Source organism: Drosophila serrata, unplaced genomic scaffold, assembly GCF_035046125.1.
Source record: "Drosophila serrata isolate PLE 108 unplaced genomic scaffold, ASM3504612v1 contig_272, whole genome shotgun sequence".
Classification (NCBI taxonomy): Eukaryota; Metazoa; Arthropoda; class Insecta; order Diptera; family Drosophilidae; genus Drosophila; species Drosophila serrata.
Genome location: NW_028257170.1, coordinates 8,616,887 through 8,631,205, shown reverse-complemented (window position 1 = coordinate 8,631,205; position 14,319 = coordinate 8,616,887). Strand labels below are relative to the sequence as shown.

Here is a 14,319-nt window from a genome sequence, read left to right as displayed (position 1 = left end):
CAGTCATTATAAAGTATAATTTTAAATTCTGCTACATAATAGAAGAATTCATTAATAAGCTTCCACTAATTTTAATAAAATAAATAGCGAAGAGATTTAAATATTTCAGTTGTCATTAAGTTACCAAGATTAATACTAAATTAAAATGTTATCTGCCATTTTAGCTTAGAAATTTCTAACTTGTTTACTATTTTTCTGATTTTTATTTTCTAAAATACGACTCTAAATTGGATTTGGCTGCCCGTATCCGTCTCTTGGCTGTCCGCTAATTAGTGGATCATTGCCCCAGTCTAACTCCAGCTCAACTCTCTGCACATTTCACTTTCTAATCTGGTCAGCAACGAGGCCAGCAAATCACATTAACTCGTCTCTGGCCAAAAGATACAAGATCCAAGATACTTCTTTAGTCACTCTGAAAACTCTGAAAATGGTCAGTGCAAGCTGAGTTTTTGCTCGAGTCTCTACGCATGATCTTGAACTACATTCAAGCTGAGATCAGTCTCAGACGCACTTTTGTCTAGTTTGTGTTTCGATTGCGTTAATGCTAACTAGAGTGTGAAAAAATAAGACCACTTGGGTTTGCAATGTAAGCTAAAACGCAGATTAACCTTGCCTATATGGCTGGGACTGTGGATCTTGGCGTGACTTTTTGCGTGGGTCTGGTCTACCAAACAGGTTGAAATCCGACTTTGAATCATCATCATCATCGCCTGTAAATAGCACCGGGCTAATTTGCGATCATTAGGTCGGAGGTTTCCCCCCTTCCCAGCTCATTCCCCAGAAACTCCAGTTGTGTTCCGTCTTTGCATTTGTTAATTTGTTTTGTATGTTCGGAGTACTTTAACTTAAGTGTGTCGGATTTTTCGGGGTCTGTCGCTCTCTCCCTCCTGTTGGTGGTTTTTTGGGTTGAGTTTTGCAATAAACAAACACTTACTGTGTTCTGCCTGCGCTTTATAATATATACTATATATGCGAGAGTGTATATTTTTTTTATACTACGCATAGATTCATTTCCAAGTAACTGAAGACCGGTTTCTTGACTGTTATTTTTTGCTTTCTGTTTTTTTTTTGCCGCCAACGAAGACGACGACCTACGGATTTTAATACCCTTTACTGATGGTTTTTGAGGTAAGGGGTGTAGGCCATAAAAAATGTGATAAGTGGGAAAAACCTTGATTAGCTGGAATTTTGTGTAAAATTTATAAATTTAAAATGTATTTGTTATGCATTTTTAGTATGGTTTTGAATGCATGGTTTTCGCACTTAAACGTTTTGATTAGGTTAATAATTTTATTATATTGACTGAATTTGATACACATTATTTCAATTATTTCAGAATATTTAATTGTCACTTGCCAACATGTCGTATGAGTGATATTCTTTATCGAATAATATTCTAATTATTTAAAGTTAGCAGAGTTTCTAAATTTTTTTGAAAGGGTATTTTGCATCAAAATAATATAAATAATAGATTTAATTTTAAAGAAATTAAATTGATTTTTCTATTAAATGAAAATTGTACACACTGCGTATGAGTAATATGAGTCGAACTTCTTTAGTTACTTTTTTTAATATGGAAAGAAACGATTTAAAACTTAACTCAAAATTATTTTCTGTATAAAAAAGTATATGTTTTTAATTAATAATTAATTAAATAGATTCATTGTTTTTGCTTTTAAATAAAACCTGTACACACTGCGTATGAGTAATAATCTTGGCTTTACATTCGATACAATTTTATATTCTAAAAAAATGATTTGATACTTTAGTCAGAATTATTTTCTATATATAAATATAAACACTTTCCCAAAAGACAATAGAGGTATCGACCAGTCGATCATTTCATTACCTTTTCTCCCATTTTACTGCAGACAAACAGTCAACAACCGGTGGCATAGCGTCATTGTTCGAAAATGTAGTGGCTAAACGGACTTTGATTCCGATTTGAATATATATATATATAGTATTCGATATATATTTCGCCAAACACTCGGCTAGGTTGTGCCAGAATTTCAGAGTCGATAGTGGGTGTCCCGGCCAGTGAGTGGGTTTGAGCCGAGACCCAACCAAAGAAAACTGGACTGGTTGCCATTAGTGCCTCGATTTGTATGTGCTAAACTTTACAAGACCGCGGGCCAAAAGTTGAGATGCCAAAAATGGCAATTGCAGCATAAGTTTTCTAAGATTTCTCATACGAATTCTCAGCTCATGTTTATTTATAAAAGAGATTATGAAAATTAAAATGAAATTGGTTCACAGCAGACACAGTGACATCATGGGGACTTGGGTTAGGAGAGACAGAGGCGGAGGAGGCATACAAATCGGTTGATAATCCATGCATTAGATTAAAGCCGATTGAATGAAATGTGTTTAATATCGAATTACTGCTATAACATGCTGTGAAACTTTCGCCTTTCATCCAGCAATCGAAGGATTTATTGACACAGCCATTTGTTTAATTGGTGGCCCATTAATCTGGGCCAAAGAAACGGAGGAACCGTCAAAGTCAAAGCGGAAGACAAAGCGGCGACCCGCTTAAGTGGAAATCAAACATTTGCCCCACAACCCCGCCAAGTTGCAACTTAATGCCAATAATATCCGCGCGTCAGGCGCAAATGTTTGCCCTGTCTGTCTGTCTCCGTGTCTCCTCGTCCCTCTCGTCCTTATACCCCTGACCCCTGACCTCGGCTTGCTGATCCCTGTGCTGTGTGCCCTGTTCCCTGTTAGCCGGCATTGTCATTGTCTAGCTGCCATTTTATTCTGCCGCCTTTCAACTGGGTCAGCATCGATTTTTGGCCAGCGACGTGTCACAATTATCGCTGCCAACGATGGATTCGATGGCACCCAAATGGCTGAAATCCACAAAAAAAATGTATAGGAACCAATGTTGCATTTTTGTCACCCGATCCAAGGATACTTGGTGCTCAGTGAGGTGCAACAATAACATTGAATACTAGAGCTAAGACTTTAAAAAGTGCACTTTTGTTAGCAGTTGCATGTTGTTACTAATTTATTGTATTGTTTATTACTATATATATTTACTGGTTCAGATGTACATTTCAAATAAATAACAGAAATGTTTTCTTCATTGTAGAAAAAAAATTTAAAAACAGCCAAGAAATCTCTAAATAAATTGTAGGGACGCATAACTCTTCATTAAATATTTGTTTTTAATAAAAAAATATAGTTTATGGTATTCTTGTTTGTTGTTTTTAAATGTTTATGACTTGAAGCAGCTGGTTGTCCCCGAGAAACTTAAGCTTTACATATAAACTTCGCTATTTAGCTTCATAAATATGTGTTCAATATAAGGTCATTACATGTATAGTATTTCTGTCCTACAATATTACATTTCAGTATCAAATATATATTGGCATACCTTGAAAAATTTAAAAATATTAAAAAGTATTACCCCAAGGAAACCCATATACCCCTCAACTCTCTAAATACCTCGCACAACAAAAAAAAAAATGAGCCCAGGCGAATGCACCGAGGGCAGCGCAGGACATCCTGAATATTAATGTCCCGGGTCAAAGCTATGAAAAGTCAAGTTTCGTGTTTATTGGCAAACGCTAAGGATTACATACATACATATACATATATATCTATATACATATATACCGGGCCGGCCGGAAAATAAAACCAAAACAAGTTTTACTGCAGTTCTCTCGAAACGCGGCACAAAGACAAAGGCAAGTTGGCCAAAAATGGAAGCGTGCCAAGTGCGATTTCTGTGTTGTTTTGTTGCTGTTTTTTTTGGGTTGGTCTTGCCCAGTAGAAGAAGTATTTTTGGAACAAGTGCAACATCCACGGCGGCAATTGCAACTGCCATTGCCTCTGCTCTGCCACAACCATATCCATGTTGCTGCCCCTCACTTTGGGCTTAACTCTTGGCATGCGGCATCGGTTTCTGCCTCCGTTTCCTTTTTGGCCAACTGCAATTTCCCCCCATACATTTGCATTCCCGGAGTAAGGAGTGTGGAAAACGGAGTCCGTAGTCCGTAGTCCGTTGTCCGTTGTCCGCTGTCCGTTGTCCGTAGTTCTGTCCGGTAATTTCAGATATGGCTGGCCGTACATGGAATTGTTTGGCGCAATGGCCCGTAAATGAGCAGGGCGCAAATTAAGTTGTAGTATCGTAAATCGGTTTTGTCTGGGCGCCTTGTTTTCTCATTTGCCACTCGAACATGGTTTTTACTTTAAATTAAAAACGGTCTTAGTACTTGGCAATGCGGGAAATGCAAATTTTACTCGGAAAAGGTACTATAATTATTTTAATGCTTTTGAGTTATTATTTTCTATGACCGTTTTGAGAGGTTTTTAGCTGAATGTTCTGTATAGTTGTATTACTATTTTAAAATAAATTCTTGTGCTTTAGAGAGAGACCATTTTTTAGGTGCTTTAATTTTCTGGAATAGGTTGAGGTTTAAGGTATTAAACCTAAAAATGTTAATGCCATTGTTGGATATGAACTTTTTAACATAAATAAGAACATTTAAAAAATAGTGCTTTTTTAGCTCATTTTAAATGTTCAATATTTTTATGTTTTCTATCATTAAAAATGTTTTTATTATTTTTTTTTAGGGTGCCATTATACGGGAAGTTGAGGATGGTGTGCGCTGTGAACAATGCAAATCAGATTGTCCCGGCTTTGCAGCTCATGATTGGAGGTAAGCAATTACTCAAAATATACATACATAAAATATAATATATTATTTAAGAACAGAAATAAATATATATAAATAATAGGACATTTTTTGGACTACTTAAAGTCTAATTAAAATTAAAAAATAAAGTAGTTTACTCGGGCGGTCTGGAAATTACTGGGATGCTTACAACTTAAAAATGTGTATTAAAATTCAAAATACATTTTTGTAGGTAAAAATGCAATTCTTTTGTTTTTCCATATAAAATTATTTAGCATAACTTTAAAGACATTGTTAAGAATTTAAAAAACAATAGGGACTTCTGTAGCATACACCAAAGCCTTCAGCCCACTTCTTTTCATAAGCCGATAAAGACAAATTGTTAAAATTAATTTTCTTAATAACTAACCCAAAAAATACACATAAATATCCAATATATATTGTATATTTATGACCTTATCACAAGTATATTAATTATTTTGCCTGCCACTGTAAAGCTTTCAACCGAAAGCTTTTACCTGATATACGTAAAGCCACATGCGGCCACTAGATGGAGTGACTGAGAGTCTGCTTTGTAATTCAAAAACATTAAAAACTGAATACAATTATCAACAAAATGAGAAATAATTACCCCCCAAACAAATAAGCAAACATAAAAACTGGAATCTTCTAAAATAAAATAGATTCATTTCGGATGATTTAGATGCAACATTTATAGACCATCTTTCCTGTGTGGGATCCGAATTAGCGTATTTCGGTAAATAAATTATGCGTCAGCGGTGCCAAAAACAGAGAAACCTCCTCTCAAGCAGCAGGGAATCAAGATCCCAAAAAAAAACCGAATATCAACAAACTTGTGGACCATAAACGACGTTGTGATAGAGATATATGTATATATAACCGAAAACCGCAAGTCAGTGGCTGCTGCGATTTGGCACTGCCTCTATATCATCCCCTATACCCATCCCTATCTCTTACTATCTCTCTTCCTCTCGCTCTCTTTATAAATATATATAGAATCGATGACATCGGTGCAATGTGCAACGGATAATGACTGGCCACAGTGTTAATTTATTGCCCCCAGTTGCGACCGCGATCCAAATAAATATTTGCCCCTCATTATTTCCACTATTTATCATTGTTATATATTTTACGATACGACACTCGGGTTTCGTTTAATTTAACGCTCTTAAATTATGCAATTATTATGCATTACTACAATTTTGATATTCATATATAGGACGTAATCGGGATATATTTCGGCAAATCGCACAGACACTTGGCATTTTCCCACAGCTTCTGATGCTTCCGACCGCGAAAACCATTTGAAATTACGCCATTAATTTGTGAACTCAACCGAATGTCCGACTGTCTGTCTGTCTATCGTCTCCTTTTGTATAACTGCGGTTGCGCCTTGCTTTGTATTTTGTGTTTTCATTTTGATTTTTGATGCTGGCCGCACGCCAATTCCATTTGATGATTTACGGGGCGTATACGTGATACTCTACGGCAGGGGATATATCACGTATACGCAACTTAAAACATTTTTTTTTTTGCATAAAACAGTTAAACCATTTTTAATTGAGTTAACTACAATTACTACTTGTCATTTCTTAGTATTTTATAAATAAAACCGTCTTACCTTGGTTAAATTCTTAAATGATTTTGATTCTTTAAGGAGAGTATTCACTATTCATTAGGTTTACCTCTTCGAATCCTTCTACAATTGCTTCAATTTCGCCTTATTGAATTTGTTTGCCATTCATTCGGCAGCATTTAAAAGTATAATTTGCTAAAAGCAACTAAAGTATATCTGTTTTCCTTTGAGATTTATGTTTTAATGTGGTATTTTTACTACCATCTTGTTTTGGGGTAGTAAATTACATTTTTTAATTCCCCTAACCGAGCAACTTGTACACAAATACTCATCTCACAAGAACCGTAAAAAAGTGATTTGGAAATTTTCTATTTTTAATTAAAACGTAGGCTTTTCTTTATGATCGTGTTATTAAATTCATTTGATGAAAACATAGATCAAACGGTCTCAATGAACAATTTATTGTGGGAAAAAAAGCACAGAAAGAAATATATTTGTTTTGAAATGAGAAAATCAATTAAAAAGGGTATTTTATAAAATAAATTAACTGAGTTAAGGAATTTTAAATTATTAAATTTTGATGTTAAATATTAAATTAATTATTACATGTCTCTGTTTTGAAAGAAAATGGAAGTTTACTAATCCTTTTAAGAAAACTTATTTAAATTAACATTTTGCAATAAAATATATATAATCTAAAATCAAATTAAAGAGAGTAAATACTGCTAAATCAAGCTTGTTGATTTAAACATTGCTTTTGATTAAATAACATCATTTATTTGCTTCAAATAGTTTAATAATTACCTTACTTATTAATTTTATACACAGTCATCTCTGCTAATTATACTGGAATGTATTTAAATAAAGCAATTAAATATAATAGTAAGCATATATTTATTGTTAATTCTCCCAAGCATAATAAATTATTTAACGCTTCCCGTGCTAAAGCGATAATGAGCTTTTAAGTAATTAAATTGGGAAAATTGGGTGCTTGAAGCCCCTTATTGAGGCAACCTTCACCTCGTTGCATTTTCGATTTCCCTCAGTTGCAGCGGCAATTAGCGGGCAATAAAAGACCTCGTCTGAATTTTCCATACACATTCACTTAAGGGTTCACCACCAGAGACATGTGTGTTTGCTTTTCCCCAGATTGAGATTGAATTGATTGCGAGACATGATTGAAGACCGAAGATTGCGATGTGGTTGCAACATCAATTTGCTGGGGTTCAGCTCAAGTTCAAGCTTACGAGCAACGCGTGCAGTTTTTTTTTTTTTAAACATATACAGACTTTATATATATATGTATATATATATATTTATATGTACAATTTGATGTCTCTCTTTTTTAGGGCTTATGCTTGAGCAATAAAGCCCGACATTGACTGACTGAATCGAGCTCGTGTTTGTATTTACTTGTACTATATGTGCCTATATTATATATACACTGCCGATCTCTCTAACAACGTGCTCTTTTCGAGTTTGCCGATTTATATATTATTTGTTTTTTGTTTTTGTTTTTTTCTGCTCGGAGACGCGCTCAAATTGCATTGTTTAACTGTTAAAACAGTTGTTACTCAGTTGCCCACACGATCGGTCTGTGACAGAGAGTCGAATGAATATTCAAGTTAATTTTCGTGGTGTTTTTATTGTTATTTGTTGTGTTGAAAACCGAGAAACCGAGAGAGCTAAGCACGCCATGTGTCAACACCTTATCGCGTTTTAATTTACGCTCTTTTTCACGAAGTCTCTTGGCCTAAACGTCAATAGGTCTTATCAAAATCGAAATCGCTTTTGTCTTTCGCACAAGAACAGTGCAGGGAAAACTATAGATTAAAGAGGAGATGTTACTCTAAGTACATTTTCATTAAATAATATCATATCAAATTTAACATAAATAATAATGTGCACAGTGTAATCAAAATAACTTAAATACAAATAAATATAAATGAAAACAAAATATGATATTACGTACAATAAATAAATTCAATTAACAAATTAAAGAAGAAATTCAAATTACCACTGGAAATAAATAAAAACCAAATACTTAAATGCTTTAAATAAATAATGAAAGCCTCTGGCATGTTATGTGATTTCAAATTAAATAGATTATATAAATACGTAGACAAACAAGCTTTAAATAAAATGAATAAGATTTAATATACATTTTTAATCTGTTGGAATCAGTTGGAATTTGACATTGAAACTGGATCACAAATATATTTTAATTTAAAAAGTATATTTGACTATATAGAATATTAAATTGAAAGAATCTGGTAATGATATACATTTCAATATGCAATATAGTTTTAATTAAAGGAAATGAATAAACCTTTGTGCAAAGCAAAAGTAAAGTAAAGAATCCTACAAAACATATATAAAGTGTTTTTAAGACATAGTTCTTGTGACTTTTAAAGTTAAAACACTTTTAAAGTCAATGTTTGTGCAGTCTTAAATAAGTGTAAAGAAAGACCCTTTGTTTCACCTCTTGTGCCTCTGCGATTGTTTGTGTTTTTACATTGCGTGCTGACGTTGAACGTGGAAGTTTCAGCCCGAAAGAAGCCTGAGGCTAAAACAACATGCTGCTGAGGACTCAGTCGTGTGACGTGTTCCAAGTGCAACCGAAAATGGTGAAGAAGCAACCAAAGTTTCCCACCCGCGAGCGCCACATGGCGATCCGGCGGAAGAAGTCCACGGTCACGGTCACGTCCCCGCCAGAAACAACACGGAGTCCGGAGGAACGGTGAGATGCGGGGGAGGAGGGGAAAAAAAGATGAAACAACAATTTGTATGTATTTCGGGTCTGACCCCTCTCAGCTATTTATGAGTTATTGAGGTGGTAATTATCGGCTAATGGATTGCCCCGCGGCCGGCAAAGTATTTTAATTGGGCATCAATCTTTCGGCATTCGCCTGGGGAGAAAGGGAGAGAGATTGCTAGAGATGTAGATGAAAAAGGGAACCCAAACTCAAATAGATTCCACTTTGATTTTGGCATCTCGGCTGCTTTGCATAAGTTAACACTTTGCGGTATCAGATTTTCTTTTTTAGCCGCGAAAAGTGAGTGCTGAAAGAGCCAAATCAAATTAAATAATCGCTGGCCATAATTATAAATGCGCAGCTATTGGCATGCTTTTCGATTTGATTGAATATTGAGTGGGTTTCGGGTTTACTCGTTTTATAAATACCACTTTTTAGGGGCCAGAATAATCAATAATTTCTTTTTGAAAAAGAAATGAAATAGGAATTGAATTTGTATAGAAAAAGGATTAAAATTCATTAAAAAAGAAAACTACCTCGTTATAAATTAACTTGTTCTTATAAATAAACACAGTTGAGTATGATTTTTAGTTTCCTAGAAACTTTGGTCTCCCAAAACTCAATATACAAATTTGGTTATGCAAAATCCACGAGATATTTTCCCATAAATAAACCAGGAATGCTCCACGTGAGCTGCGTTTTCAACTGAAAATTTTGACAACAAAGCAATTTAAAACATTTGCCGGCCAAAGGCCAACAGTACAGGGGGAAAAAATATACAAAAAAAAGAAAAGAAATAGTGACGAATGATCATTGTACTTGGAGCAACAATAAACACCGAGAAACAGAGCAAAAGGCAAATTATTTCTGTGTTTACTTAATGTGACGCTGGCGTTAACGTGAATTTCCACGAATCAAAGCAAACGTCAAAGCCTAAAAAATAAATGTGCAGAAGAAATAAATAAATAGATTCCATTAAAAAGTAACACAGCATTTGTAGCCCAAAAACAAAAATCATCTAATGTGGAGAGAGATGGTGGCCTTAATGGCATCAAAGCCATTTACACCTGCGGCCAGCCGGCGACACACGCCAAATGTAGCCGGCGGATACAAGCTACTCATGTAGCTACAGCATCCGTAGATGTATCTGTATCTGTCTCTGCACCTGTGTTTCTGCCATCATCTCTTTTCCCTGCATAGCGTAATGTAATGTAATTTCCTTTTGGCTGTTTTTGCGTGTTCGTGTAATTAAAAGCAACAAACGACAGGCTCGTGCATCTGATGGGTGGGTTAATAAACAAACAGACAAACAAACAAACAGGTTTCCCCCACAGATGTTTACCTGGCCCAAAGAGTGTCCATGATAAATGGGCTGAGCTATGGCCAATTGCATCTGCATGTGCACTGAATATTGCCCTGTGAATGGACTCTGAGTGGGTGAATTTATTTAAAAAGGATTGATGATGGGGATATACAGGCACAATTGTGGGGTAGATTCTGTATAAAATATTCATGGTGTTTTTTGTTGGTCATCAATACAGGTTAATCTTTATTTAACAGGTTTTTATTGAGACGGAATAAAAGTATTAATTAAAGTTCAGAGGTATTTTTTCTATAAATATCATTTTCAATTGATTGAGCTTCATTCAAAATTGAGGCTATTTTAAAGTTCGAATTTATATCTTTATTGGCTTTAGAATCCTAAATCCCAAAGGATTAAGATTCCTACACTTAATTGACTGCTAAGGCTTACATAAATCTCAGTTGGAGCAACTTCTGATAGAATCACGTGCTGCCATTGCAATAGCTATAGATGTAGATACGTGTAATCGATGCGCTGCCAAAAGAAGATACATTATCCAGATACAGTATAAACATATACTAAAGCAAAGACAGTTTTGTTCCGGCACTTGGTCTCCGTCTCGAAGTCCATTAATCAGTTGCCTTGCCAAAGTCACGTTTTGCATTTCTCCAGTGTATCTGCGCATCGGCGAGATACACTTCCCAGGTGTATCTGTGAGGCTGGGGCAGTATGTGGCCACACTTAATGCGGTTGCTTATCAAGTTGACAGACATGGCGGCGACACCGCAGCCACTCACTCTACCTGGACACTCTCGTGAGCCTCTAATTAAGTGGTTTCCAGCTCAAGCTGGAACTCGGCCCAGCAAATGGCCATCAATCTTGCGGATGTACGGAGATGTGGTACGCAGATGCAAAAAGCGCACATTAGTTGTGCGATTTTATTGTACGGCCCGGCAAATTAATCATTAATATTTACGATTAAGCAAAGGCAAGGAGAACTCTTCATAAATTACAAAAAGATCTTCGAGATGGGTGTGTTGACTCTTGTCGTGCTCGTGCCCCATGAATGGAAACACTTGGCCACACCAATCAAACCACTCCTCCGCCCACTCAAAGGCTTTTTGTGTATTTTTAGTGCAAATACACAAATTTACCCAAGTGCTGCCTCTAACAGCGGCGAGCAGAGCGAATCCAATGGCATCATAATATTATTAAAGCAGTTGCGTACACGTAAATTATGTTGAAAGGGGCGGGGGCTATTGTTTTAGACAACATCGGAGGCATTTGGGCTTTAATATATACCGTCTTTATCAGGTTGATCAAGGTGGAAGCTCTTGCAAAAATAAATAAAGTGCTTAAGCGGTGATATTCATTTGTTTTAGATTCAATTATGTGTTTAATGGAAGAAGTGTTGGTTGAGTACAAAGACTTATAATTCTAAAGAAACACATAATTAATGGGAGGTCAATTTTAGTACTATTTAAAAACGTATAAATTATGGTGTTGAATTTATTATACAAGTTCAATGAAAGTGTTGATAAATATGGCAATTGTACAATTTGAATTGTGGTATGAATATATTCATGTGTTTCATAGAATTTATTTACTCTGTATTAAAGAAATAAATATTCGCAAAGCTTTATAGTTTCCCAGACTTAAGCTAATCCCTCACATAACCCCCTTTTGGTATATATTCAAACTACGCCTTGCCATTTTTTACGGCCCATTTGCTGTGTCTTAATGGATTTTGTCCAGCTTTTAGCCAATTTTTCTTTCTTTCTTTTTTATTTTTTGTTTTGTTTGGCTGCTGCCAACTATGGTACATACAGACATCAGTTGGCCTTTTAGCTAGTTGCGTTTTGTGCTTATAAATAATTGCAATTCGGAACTTGTTTCATGTCTGGTCGCTGCTTAGAAGCTTAGATGTGGCAATCAAAGTCAAATTGTGGAAAAATGGTCGCAGACGCGTTTGATAAATGACCAGAGCAAGTGGTACGGTGGGGGTCACCCTCTGCCATCAACTATGCCGACCTTGACCGCCTTCCCACAGAGGAGGGTTGGGTAGGGTAGGGTGGGAAGGAAGCGGCCATGTGGTGCATGTGGCTCGGTTTACATTTCGTGTAATAAGTGCAGCGACCGATGGCCATTAATTTGCCGGAATTACTTGGGTACCCGCCGTGGCTCATATCCCCTTGAAAGTCATACTATCTAAGTGCTTAGCCAGCCAAGCGCACTACCTGTTGACTCATTAACTAAGGTTAGTGAGCACACTGGGGAAAAAGGATAAAGCTAATCCAAGAAAACATAAATTTTAAATATATTTATTTGAGATTTTATAATAAAGATCTTTTTGATTGAATAATACATTATTGAAATAAGTAACGATAACTTCTTTAATTTCAATATATTCATACACAATTTTGGTACGATTAATAAATAAAATAAAATACAAAAAAAAATTAAAAATAATTTAAAAAGTAAAGCTTTCGAAACGTTTTCAAAATATTCAACTGTATCATTGACTTCTCCTTTAATAATGAAAGTATTTTGAAGAAAGTAAAATAATTTGTAATAATAAAGAGTAAATTTAAAAATATTTAATAAGCCAGCAAAATTATTAGTTGATTTCATTAAAAAGATCGCAATGTTTCTCAATAATAACAAATATAATTATATAATATATAATAACCTTATATAATATGAACCATTTTCTATAACATCAAATTAAAATGTTAATATATAATAATATATAGTAATAATCCGTTCAAAATCCACGCCTAAAATTTCTCCCAGTGTATGGAAACTTCTGAATTGGAGTTTGCAACTCCCACCACATTGTCACTCCCCAGGCAGCCACACGTGAGTGAGTGCTTGTGCGTGAGTGTGTGTGTTAATGAAGAGCCTCGTAAAAAACCGACGCAATGCATTGCTAATAAGCGGTTCTTGCGGCTTCCTGCCCCCCGCCTCTGGCATCTGGCATCCCCTTCGCTCCACCTGCGATGGATGCAGCGACGTACATAAGTGTGCTGTGTCATTATCACGCTCACCTTTGGCAACACCCCCGCCCATTTCGCTATCAGACTATCTCCCGCACTGCCCCACTCCCCAGCGCTTTCTTTGGGGCAGCAGAGCAGCAGCTTCGTGCTTTTATGCTGCGCTTCGGGTTGGCACGAACGAACGGGAAAGCCGAGGGCCGAACACCGCGGCGCAGACGGCGACGCCGACGCAGCAGAGTTCAGTTAGAATCGGATTGTATAACGGTGCGGTTGGTTGGCGTTTCTCCTTCGGTTCCCTTTCGGCTGCCGCTCGCGCGTTTTGCGGGCGTTTCGTATGCGGTCGGTGAAATAAATATCAAATAAATTTTAAATAAATGGAATTAAATTTAACTTAATTGCACATTTATTTGTGTATTCACCTCTGGCCATTGACTTGGCTGTGACGTCGGTGGCGTGTGTGTGTGTTTGTGTGTTATTGCTCGACTCGAAGTGTTTAACATTTATTTGGATCGTAAACAAAAACAAAAGGCCTCGATTTGTTTACATTTCTGCACTGCGGTTGCCCCTCCTTTTATTATTATCATTTTTGGAATATTTTTCGGTTTGCAAAAATGCAAATGTCAATTGTTAATGTTAATTTTCACTTGCCCCAAAATGAGTCAGTTTTGTTATAATTACTTGTTTTTCTTAAATTTAATTAAACTCCCACATTTGACATTTGTTTTCCTTTTTCCCTTTTCACGGCCCATTGCGCTTTTCTCAATTTTTGTAACACATTGTGACCAGATTTCGCGGAACTGTAACCCCCGGAAATTTTTGCAGCCAGTGCTGAGTGATAAATATTTTCGCGATGCTATATAGTGGGGTACATATCTCTTTTTGATCCGTAATAGTTTCCCAGAATCCAGTGACGCTTTTTCTAGAACATCACTGATTTAGCTCTGGATCTCAATGGGTTAATGGGGATCTTAACTAGCGTTAAATTGACGAGATCGTTAAGTGAAAAAGTGTATTATAAATCATA

General features: G+C 35.9%; 1 protein-coding gene across 6 annotated transcripts in view; it reads left to right on the top strand.

Annotated features, from left to right (window-relative positions):
* Positions 1-14,319, top strand: part of Lmpt (four and a half LIM domains protein limpet) — a 66,914-nt gene that overhangs the window by 17,261 nt on the left and 35,334 nt on the right. For 4 of the 6 annotated variants that reach the window (XM_020960508.2, XM_086833494.1, XM_086833495.1 and 1 more), the window contains exon 3: positions 4,582-4,667. In XM_020960508.2, the coding sequence (XP_020816167.1) occupies positions 4,582-4,667 (86 nt within the window). Of the gene's footprint in view, positions 1-4,581; positions 4,668-7,805; positions 8,981-13,536; positions 13,854-14,319 lie in introns of those variants that run through there. The other 2 variants (XM_020960511.2, XM_086833498.1) reach the window with 2 other exon arrangements.